General features: G+C 41.1%; 1 protein-coding gene across 12 annotated transcripts in view; it reads left to right on the forward strand.

Annotated features, from left to right (window-relative positions):
- TMEM116 (transmembrane protein 116) overlaps positions 1-11,762 on the forward strand; it is a 131,453-nt gene that overhangs the window by 21,824 nt on the left and 97,867 nt on the right. For all 12 annotated transcript variants that reach the window (XM_084868197.1, XM_084868199.1, XM_084868196.1 and 9 more), the window contains 6 exons: positions 3,652-3,756; positions 4,756-4,805; positions 5,678-5,761; positions 6,094-6,232; positions 10,415-10,559; positions 11,136-11,209. In XM_084868197.1, coding sequence (XP_084724323.1) covers positions 3,652-3,756; positions 4,756-4,805; positions 5,678-5,761; positions 6,094-6,232; positions 10,415-10,559; positions 11,136-11,209 — 597 coding nt within the window. The remainder of the gene's footprint in view (positions 1-3,651; positions 3,757-4,755; positions 4,806-5,677; positions 5,762-6,093; positions 6,233-10,414; positions 10,560-11,135; positions 11,210-11,762) is intronic.

An 11,762-nucleotide genomic window follows, 5' to 3' on the forward strand; every position in this document is an offset into this window, starting at 1 on the left:
CCTGGCTGGCAGCGGGTGTTGCTTTCTTCAACCCAAAGGGGAGACTCGTGAGACCCAAACTCCAGGAGAGAAGCTGGACTGTCTGCTATTGGGTTGGAAAGTGAGGGTGGCTGGCTTGCAGAGCTGCGAAGAGGAATAATTGTTTGCTGCGCTGGGGTGCGAGACTTGGGGAAGCGGTTGGAGGCGCAGACAGCTCACTGCCAGCCATTGTTGTTTGCCACTCCCTAGCCTAGTGCCACGCTGAGACTCCGCCTATAAACACACCCAAGCTCCAAACAGTGGCTTTTGCATATGAATGGCCTTCACTATTGATGCTAACTTGCAAACAGGTTCAGACAGCTCTATAATCTACAAATCCTAAGCAGGGAGGAGAGAACTGTATAGTTCTTGCTGTAGCTCCTGCAGGGTGACATCAGACAGTAGCTAACCTGCACCCCATTGGAGATCCAGAAGCCAGTGTACCTAGTGCTCAGTGTGAGACACAGATTTCAACACCTCACATCCATAGGTGACACATTCAAGAGGCAGACTCAGCACCAAAGCTCCACTGAAACAAGTCCTGCACCATGAGTATGTCTCCAGCGCAGCATGTTTATTCTTCCATTATAAACATAGCGGATCCCCGTGGCAAATTGGCCTGGAGGTCAATTCCTCCCAGTGTACCAACAGCAATCAAGGCTTAACTTCACCAAGACTTTGCACTCAGCCCACAAAGGAGTGTACCAAGATTGTCCACCTCAGGTGATTGGGAAGGCTGAGCTATTGGCCCCTGTGGGTCACCTACCACACAAAGCTGCTCCATCAACACAGGAAAGCAGCCAAAATGCTTGTTGCGAAAGGGGGCAATGGAGGAAATAAACTACAGGATGACATGGAGTTCAGGACCACATTTATAAGGTCACTCAAGAATCTTCTAAAAGCTGCTGAGAAACAAAAAGAAAGAAGAATCCAAAAATATGAAGACAACTTTTAGCATACCAACATCTGAATTTTTGGGGTGCAAGAAGAAAGAGAGCAAAATATTGAAAACCTATTAGGAGAAATAATGACAGAAAACTTTTCCCACCTGGTGAAAGAAATAGACTTACAAATTCAGGAAGCACACAGAACCCCAAACAAAAGGAATTTAAAGAGGACCACATCAAGACACATCATAATTAAAATGCCAAGAGCAAAAGACAAAGAGAGAATCTTGAAAGCAGCAAGAGAAAAACAGTTAGTTACCTACAAGGGCATACCCATACAACTGTCAGCTGATTTCTCAACAGAAACTATGCAGGCCAGAAGGGAGTGGCAAGAAATATTCAAAGTGATGAACAGCAAGAACCTACAACCAAGATTACTCTACCCAGCAAAGCTCTCATTTAGAATCGAAGGTCAGACAGAGAGCTTCACAGACAAGGAAAAACTAAAGGAGTTCATCACCACCAAAACCAGGATTACATGAAATGCTGAAGGATATTCTTTAAGAAGAGGAAGAAGAAAAAAAGGAATCAATAAAAATATAGTCCTAGCCAGTTTGGCTCAGTGGATAGAGCATTGGCCTGCAGATTGAAGAGTCCCAGGTTAGATTTCGGTCAGGGGCTCGTACCTCAGTTGCTGGGGCCCTAGTCAAGGTGCATGCAGGAGGCAACCAATCAATGTGTTTCTCTCACATCAATATTTCTGTCTTTCCCTCTCTCTTCCACTCTTTTTTAAAATCAATGGAAAAACATCCTTAGGTGAGGATTAAAAATAAAATAAAATAAAATCTGAGGTTTGTTTTAGGTAGGCTTGTATAGAATTCACATATTTTACATGGTATAAATACTACCATGTTTCTCCAAAAATAAAATATCCTCTGAAAATAAGACCTACTTACAGGTTTCCTTCTGAGTGAAATATAAGGCATCCCCCCGAAAATAAGGCTCCCCTTAAACTCCATTCCCTCCACTGCTTATGAAAGTGCACGTGTTTCCTGTATTTTGGCAGTTCGTCTGGATGGCACTAAAATCCCACCTTTAATCATTTCTAAGGGCAAGAAGGAAAAGATTGAACGTGTTTTGGGCGTTTTTATTCTTGAAACTGAAAAAGCCTGGGCCACACAAGCAGTTATAAGGAAGTGGGTTGATTTAATGCTGCCGCTTGTTATGCGAGGGAGCCAAAGAAGTCTGCTAGTCTGGGATGCAGCCAGCACTCACCGTGCTAAAGACATGAAGACATTTCTTCACGAAAGAAAAAAAGATCAGATAATAATTCCCGCAGGAATTGGCCTATCTCCAGACTCTTGATATTGCAATAAACAAGCCATTCAATGATAATTTGCTCATGGAAATTAATGACTACATTGAAAATAGAATGGAGAAAAATCAGCGTGGAAACTTTGTGAAACCTAAACTGCAAGAAGTTATGATTTGGGTGAAGAATTCATGGGAGAAAATCACTGACAGTTGCATTACAAATGCACTGCGAGCAGGCTACCTTGACAAGAAGTACTCATTTAAAGACAGTGCTATTGCTAAATATGAGAGATTTGGTCCACTGATTCTGAAAGAAATGGAGTCACAAGAAATTCACCAGGAAATTCAGGAATTGGATTGTTATGATGATGTTCCAGAAGATGATGACACGATTGTCATTGAATAAATGAGTAAATTCTTGATGCTGTAGGATTCATAGTTTGTCTGGTTTGTGTTGACAACTACCGTATTACCACACCGTATACAGGTAATAAATTTCCTTTATTTTCATTTAACAATAAATGTGTACTGTATTCTTCTTCATGGAAAAATAAGACATCCCCTGAAAATAAGACCTAGCGCATCTTCGGGAGCAAAAATTAATATAAGACACTGTCTTATTTTCGGGGAAACAGGGTAGATAGTAAGTTTCTAATAGAATAGTAGGTATGATGTGGAGAAAAAGGAACCCTTGTGCACTGCTGGTGGGAATGAAGACTGGTGCAGCCACTGTGGAGAACAGTATGGAGTTCCCTCAGAAAACTAAAAATGGAACTACTATTTGACCAGTAATCCTACTTCTAGAAATATATCCCAAGAAACTAGAAACACCAATCAGAAAGGATACATGCACCCTCTATGTTCATAGCAGCACAATTCACCGTAGCTAAGATTTGGAAACAGCCTAAGTCCCCATCAGCAGATGAATGGATTAAAAACAGTGGTACATCTACACAATGGAATACTACATTGAGGTAAAAAAGAAGGAATTCTTACCATTTACAACAGTATGGATGGAACTAGAGAGCATTATGCTAAGTGAAATAAGTCAGTCAGAGAAAGAGAAATATCACATGATTTCACTCATTTGTAGAATATAATGAGCAACATATACTGATGAACAAAAAACAGATCCAGAGACAGAGAAGCATCCATCAGACTGTCAAACCTCAGAGGGAGGATAGGGAAGGGTGGGAGTAAGGGGGAGAGATCAACCAAGGGACTTGTATGCATGCATATAAGCCTAACCAATGGACAGACACCAGGGTGGTGAGGGCCTGAGTGGAGGGGTGGGGGGAGGAATGGGGGAATAAGGACACGTATGTAATACATTAATCAATAAAGAAATTAAAAAATAATTGAAAATAATGGAATAAATCGAAGGAAATCAGAGTGGGGCAGTTATGATGGGTTGCTTTGATTTTTTACCTAGATATTCTACATTTCTTCATTTCTTTACACCGTCAATTACATCTGGTATCTGTACAAAGAACTAAGGATGAAACACACCCATAGTGGACAGAGCACATTTTCCTTGGTAAGTTTTATTCAGAGTTAATAGTTAAGAACAGTTTGCTAAAACGAACCCATATATCCTTGATCAATAGTAAAAACACTCAGCACAGACTAGGTGAGTTAATTGAGTTTAATAAAAGGAAAACATTCTCATTGAGTTTCCATTCTGTTAACATGATTTTCTCATATCTCATGCCACCAAAAAAAAAAAAAAAGACTTGATTATGGGAAACATTATGCATAGTACTGCCATTCCTGCCTGGCTTTTTCTTTTTAAAAAATATATTTTATTGATTTTTTTACAGAGAGGAAGGGAGAAGGATAGATAGTTAGAAACATTGATGAGAGAGAAACATCAATTCAGCTGCCTCCTGCCCACTCCCTGCTGGGACGGCCAGGCTGGCGGGGGGGAGGGGGCATTAGGGGAAACCAGGCTGGAAGGGGGGGGGCAGTTAGAGGCAACTAGGCTATTGGGGGGGGCAATTAGGGGTGACCAGGTGGGCAGTTGGTACAGTTAGGCTGGGGGGGGCAATGAGGGGCAACCAGGCTGGCATAGGGGTAGTTGGGGGTAACCAGGCCAGCAGGAGAAACTGTTGGGGGTAATCAGGCCGGCATGCAGAGGCAGTGAGGGGTGATCAGACCAGTAGGGGAGAGGGGTGGCAGTTAAGGGTCACCAGGGAGGCAGGCAGGTGAGCAATTAGGAGCCCATGGTCCAGGATTGTGAGAGGGATGTCTATCTGCTGGCTTAGGACCGATCCCCAGGATTGGCTAGTCTGAGGGGACCTCCCCCCTTGCACAAATTTTGTGCACCAGGCCTCTAGTTTAGAATATAGTAACAGATAAAATTCTCTTATCTCCAATGCTAAGGAAATATTTTACTGAATTTTATAACAAATATTTCTTAACGGAAGCAACCTGACTCTTGGGAATTTTTCCATCAAGTGACACTTAATGACCTGGTATTTATTATAACGTGATTGGCAGTATCCGAAGATATTGCTCACATTTATTCTTTTCATAGGTTATAAATAATACTTGTCAAGTTGGTCAGATAGCCATTATTTCATCAAGGTAAGATATTTTGCTTTCTTTCCTAGCAAGGTGTGGACTCTCATTATTCTGGAGTCTAGGTGGGAACAAATAGGAGAACAATGTCCTTTATATCTATTGAGTCTATCATGCCTAGGTCCTCTTGAAATCTTAATGAATAGGAAGCAACAAATAGGATAGGCAAACAGTTTGAAATTACAGATTTGGGTTTTAGCCTCAATTCTGCCATCACTTCTATTTGACCATCAGGTATTTCCCTTTAAGTCTTTGGTCTTTTAATTCCTTTCTACATCTCTTAAAGAGTTGTAATAGGGACTTTCAAGATCTCATCTACCTTTATAACATTGGGTGAGATTCTTAAAATTATTAAGCCCAGAAGGAATCTGGATCTCATTTAAGTGGTCATTACAGAGTTGGTTTTAGATTTTGTAACTTCAACTCCTGAATTTTTTCCTCTGGATAAATAATTGGTTATTTAAAGGTCGATTTTGGAAAAGCTCCCAGGAAAGGGCTTATGAGAATGAAGTTATTTCTGGTCACCATGGAAAGTGAAACAGACCGAGCAAGCACAGAGCTCCTTGTAAAATTTTTCCTTTCATTTGACTCACTTGAATTTTATAGGATCACACAACTCTCAGAGACTCTCTATGAGACTCTGTTAGTGTTCATTACCCTAAGTATAAAGTGCATTCTTCACTTCACTTTCCCAGGTTTTGAAAAAGACAGTATACTTAAGGTTTTTTAATGATTTTTCTTAGAGAATTTAAATGTATATGTATAAGTGGAGAGTGGTGGGATGATAGAGGAGGGAGAAGAACAGGATAATATTTTGCAAATGGAAGAGGGCATAAAACAGTCTGAATATGAGGATGACAAGTTTATTTTCCTCCCAGTCTGATACCTCTACTATTGATGATACCTGTGTTTTGTCTGGGCAATGCCAGTGAATGCTACCACAACTTTAGCCAGAACCACGGGTAAGTAAGAACCAAATCTATCATTTTCACGGTAGTCAACACATATTCTTTTCTATAAATGGGGATAGAAGAGAACTTTCTACATACACTCTGGCTAAGGTGTTGTATTCTAAACGAGCTATGTGAATAGTGAGAATAATATGTAGTCATTATGAAAATACATACTTAGAAATATAACAAGGTGACTAGAAAATGGTGTGTCTAAGAGAAAGAACAAAGTCTTAGCAAAATGATGAGTAAAATTTTATACTCATGAACTTTTGTTGCACTAATAGGTATCTCTCTAGTTTTATATCTGTAGCAGTACTCTTGTTCATTGATTCTCTTCCTAGGTGTATCCTGATGCACTCACCACCATCAGCCATGGCTGAACTCCTGCCTTCTGCCAACACATCAGTCTGTAGCGCACTTTACTTTTATGGGCTCATCGTTTTCCTAACCAGCTTTCTACTCAGCCTCTTCACCATTGTGGTATGGTGCCACCTTATCTGCCTTTATGGAGGGAAAGCGGGGATAGGGAGGGATTGGATAGTATTCCCAAGGCCTGGAAGAGATGAGGTAGGAATCACTTTTGATAGTCCCAGCTTAACAAAGTGGCTAGGAGATATTGACAACTTAATTATTACCTTAGTCTTTTGAACTTCCCAAAATCAAATGATGAGTGGGAAAAAGAGCCTGTATTCATTCTCTAGGGATTATCCTCATTCTAGAAGTAATATATGTTCTTGTGGATCCCCAGGGAGGATCAGAGCAGAAAACTACAATGTGTCAAGTCTAGAAGCTCAGGGAACGAAATTCATGCACTCGAGTGGGGGGGGGGGGGGTTCCCCTCAGCCCAGCCTGCATCCTCTTGTAATCTGGAGCCTGACTGAAGGTTTAGGCCCGCTCCTGCCTAAGCCATCAGTCAGACATCCTTAACCTTACCAGACCACCATACCGATTTTTGGTAATTTCCAAATCTGCCACTATATTGCTGTACCTAATTTTTGGTACCTTGCCTAAACCTATTTCCTACAATGTCTCCAAGTTCCATCATATTCTAACCACTTGTTTGCATGTAACTCACCTTTTTCTATATCATGTTGGTTTTTTTCTCTTTAATGCTCAGGACCCCAGGGCCTCAGATCTGGTAGGGTTAATGCTGCCGTGAGCCTGACTTCTAGCTGAGCAGTGCTCCCTTTGTGGGAGCTCACTCACCAACAGGTGGCAGGTCCTATGTTGAGCATCTGCCCTCTGATGGTCAATGTGCATCATAGTGACTGGTCGTTGCACCATTTGGTCTATTTGCATATTAGCCTTTTATTATATAGGGCTAGGGGCCCAGTGCATGAATTTGTGCAACTTTAAAGGAACTGTGGGCTGTGAGGCTGCTGTGGGCACAGGGGCAAGTCTCAGCCCATCCTCTGCTCCAAGCCCCACCAAGCCCCTCCCACTGTAGCCTCCAGTCCCCTGTCTGCCGGCAGCCCTGCTCCCACTGCCACCATTCCCATGTGCTGACGGCATCAGCCCCACTCACACCCACTTACAGTGCAGAGCAACTGGGGCTGGCACCAGCAGCAGGTGCAAGCAGGGCTGGTGCCATCAGTAGGTGTGAGCAGTGGCTGCTGCCCAATCACCCCTCAGGAGCAGGAGGAGGTGGAGAAGCCCTCAGGAGTGATTGGTACTGGCGCCAAGTGCTGACAGTGGTGTGAGTTGTGCCTCTGGCAATGATTGTGAGTGGGGCCATGTGAGCAGCGGGTGCAAGAGGCAGCTGCCAGCCCTGATCACCCCTCAGGAGCAGGGGGAGGTGGAGAAACCCGGAGTGGCAATTGGAGTCAGCAGCCACAGCTTACACCGCTAATGACACCAAGTGTTAGGGGCCAGCACTGGGCACTGGCACTGGGTGGAAGTGGCAGCTCCAGTGCCAGCAGCGGGTGCTAGTGCCGGGCATGAGAGCTAAGAATTTTCAGTAACCACCAGAGGCTTGCCCCGATGATAGCAACTGGTGTCCCACCTTGGTCTGGCACCCCTGCTTACCTGCTCCACCATCCTGCCATGGCTGCTGCCCTCCATGTTCCTCACGCTGCCGACGCCTGCTATGTTCTGCTCATGCCCCCTGGTGGTCAGTGCATGTCATAGCGACTGGTTCGTTGGTTGTTCTGCCATTCGATCTATTTGCATATTAGTGTTTTATACTAGTAAATATAGATAATTTGGAATGTGTGGGATGAACTTTGGTTTAATTTTCCAAATAATGAAAGTTTTCTTTTCTCAATTCTTAATTGGCTATAAATTTGTAATTATGATATGTCTAACTGGGTTAAGGTGCTAAGTGACTCAGACAGTTATTAAATATTCACCTGACATCATCAGAATGATGTACAATTAAAATAATCAGCTATGAGACAAGATATTATATATAATAATTTATAATGATATCTATAATAATAAAAGCATAATTAGCATAATATAATATGCTAGTTAGACCAGATGTCCTTTTGGATGAAGCCGAGGCTGCGAGGGAAGCCCAGGTCCTGGGTGCCAGAGGGTAGCCAGTGCCGGCACCTGGAGGAAGGAAGGCCTACTCTTGCACGAATTTTGTGCATCGGGCCTCTAGTTTATATATAATTGCCTAGTACGGTGGTTGGCAAACTACAGCACGCAAGCCACATGCGGCTCTTTGGCCCCTTGAGTATGGCTCTTCCACAAAATACCACAGCCTGGGTGAGTGTATTTTGAAGAAGTGGCATTAGAAGAAGTTTAAGTTTAAAAAATTTGGCTCTCAAAAGAAATTTCAATCAATGTACTGTTGATATTTGGCTTTGTTGACTAATGAGTTTGCTGACCACTGGCCTAGTACAAAATCAGTAAGCAAGCAATATGCCTTCTAATTTGCCATATCTATTTTTTCAGTAAATGTTCTCTTCATATGTTAGTTCAGGGATTACAAACTATCTACCTGCTGACCAAATTTATCTTCTAAATATGTTTTGTTTCCTAGTACAGGCAGTGAACCAAATATAATTGTCGGATATTTCCTTTGATAATTCAAATATAAGTTATGGAGATAACTTAGCTCAAATCAGCAAGTTTATAAAGATTGCATAATGCTAATTTACATTAAAATGGCTTTAATGGTTTATATTTAGAACTTATTGACAAGAGAGATAGGTAGCCTGGCACCCTGGGGATTCTTGTTTGCTTCAGAATAACCCAGGCTTCAATGGGCATTCAGAATTGTCATTCTGATTCCTTTTTTAAAAAAACAACAACAACATATTTGTATTGATTTCAAAGAGGAAGGTGAGAGGGAAAGAGAGAAACACGAAAGAGTCATTAATTGGCTGGCTGCATTCCCCACACTGGGGATCGAACCCTCAACCCAGGCATGTGCCCTTACTAGGAATCGAACTGTGACCTGCTGGTTCATAGGTCAACATTCAACCAGCTGGGCACATTCTGATTCTTTTTTAAACAACAGATGATGAACTGATTCTACTAGCCATGAATATTCTCAGATAAGTTCAGACCTCCTTTTGAACCCTATTTCTGTGGGAAAAAAGAAACTTAAATGGCTAAACTTTAAGTTAATTGGTTGTTAATTTAGAGTATGGATCTGAATTATTAGAGGAAAGTTTTAAATTTGGTCAAAGTTGTTACCAAGATTATCACATAATTCACTCCCCACTAAAATAATGTTGGACTTCTGTACTGATTTATATTTCTTTCAGTTAGCTAAAGAGCAAGAAAAGACTTTTTTCTTTTTTCTTACAGTTGAGAATTTAAGCTTAGTCACATTGCTAAAGCATTTATTTTAAGGATATTAAGTATAGAATACTTTCTAACATAACCTCTAATAAAGGGTTTTAAAAGAGGGCCTGGTTAGATTTAAAAAAAAATATATTTTTTTTTTATTGATTTTTTCATAGAGAGGAAGGGAGAGGGAGAGTTAGAAACATCAGTGAGAGAGAAACATTGATCAGCTGCCTCCTGCACACCCCCCACTGGGACATGCCCACAACCAAGGTAATGCCCGTGACCTGAATGGAACTGGGACCCTTAAGTCCGCAGGCCGATTCTCTATCCACTGAGCCAAACCAGTTAGCGCAGATTTTTATTTTATTTTTTTAAATCCTCACCCTAGGATATTTTTCCATTGATTTTTAGAGAAAGTGAAAAGAGAAAGGAAAAGACAGAGAGAAATATCAGATGTGAGATAATTGATTGGTTGCCTCCTGCACACACCCTGACCAGGCCTGCAACCAAGGAATGTGCCTTAACCAAAACCAAATCTAGGAACCTTTGGTCCTCAGGCTAAGGCTCTATTCACTGAGCAAAACTGGCTAGAGCATAGATCTTAGTAGTAATTTTATTTCTCATGCATATTGTGATCAGTCTCAGTGAATAAACATCTTGAGGGTTATTGTTAAGGTTCATGTTTTGAACACGGTAACCACAAGTTTAGCTAATATCTGTCTATTTCCCTATCCAAGCAAAAGTTCATTCTGAAGATAATTTTCTCTTATAAAAAGCCTGGTCTCAGATAGTAAAGACAGGAATGGGCTTTTCCTTCTATCAGATCCTAAGAGAATGATCCTTCTAAAATTATAGGAGGATAGACCTGGAAAGTTACTAAATCTTGGGCAAACTATTCACTGCTGTACCCCTGTCTAGGTCTTACTCATCCAAGCCCAGACTCTGTATAAGAAGTTTGTGAAATCAACTGGCTTTTTGGGAAGTGAACAGTGGGCAGTGATTCACATTGTAGAGCAGCGAGTACGCTTCTACCCAGTGGCCTTCTTGTGCTGCTGGGGCCCAGGTGGGTATCTTACTGGAAAGAGCTGGGCAATGAAGAGGGCATTATGGGGTTTTGATCAAGCAAAGAGGTCTCACAAAGAAGAATTCCTTCAAATTCCTGTCCAGCTTGTAACATTTAAGTTCCCACTCATATTTTCCAGTTTTTCCCAACCTTCTTGAATTCTTCTTATGTTTTGCAAGTTAAGATAATTAGACATCTGATGCAACTTAATGTGAGAGGAAATGTCCTGACAGAACTCAGAGATACTAATACCTGTCCTTCCTGCTACATAAAGTTGTAGTAAGGGTCAGATTGGATAATGTTTATAAAAGAGCTTGATAAAATGTTAAAAAGTGTGACTATCTTCCTGTAGTATGTCTTGCCACCATTGCTACACTAATAATCTGTAAAGTTTAATCACTGAGGAGTAAAAATTGGAGACCCAAAGCCCCAGTGGTTTACATAACTGCTTAATCTTACTGTTGCTCTTCATTCTGCCTATAGCTTCCATTCTAACCATGCTTAGGCATGTATTATTGAAGAATTTTATGCTCAGGTAGCCAGGGCTGACAAGATTTATACTTTGTGTTTTCATAGCTATCATTTTGATGATCATAAAGCTGATTGAGCCACAGGACACCAAGCTTCACATGGCCCTCTATGTACTTCAGGTAACATCTTCAACATCTAACATTTCTGTTCTCATGCCCTCCTTTCCTATTATTTTATACTGCCGTAACTCTGTAAGCAAAAATTTTTTCCCATCAGGGTATTTCTACATTGCAAAAGAGAAAATATATTTAGTTATAAAGGATGTGAAATTTTCCTCACAGATATGGTAGATACTTTGTGAAAATGCTCCCATGCATTTCAGAGCATATTTATGGCTGGTCAACTTCATTTTATTGATGTGTGTTTAAGGGATAAGTAACAAAAAAACAAACGTTCTTATGAAGCACTAATAATGACATGATTCTCTCCCATCCAGAGTGAATTGAATAGGATAAATGAGTTATTCTTAGGTGAATGGAGAAGTAGTAAAGAAATGGGACAATTCTCTTTCTTCTTCCTTTATCAAATTTAAGAAGGCTCTTGGGTTGACTAAGCTGATAGGGCAGTTTTCTCAATCCTGACCTGAAAATGGGGCAATAAGGAGGGGCATTGAAACCACTTTATTATCCTTATGTAAACACTAAAAAATATGACCAACTCTCTCTCTCAATC

The sequence above is a fragment of the Pipistrellus hanaki genome (assembly GCF_964339955.1).
Source record: "Pipistrellus hanaki genome assembly, chromosome: 19".
NCBI lineage: Eukaryota > Metazoa > Chordata > Mammalia > Chiroptera > Vespertilionidae > Pipistrellus > Pipistrellus hanaki.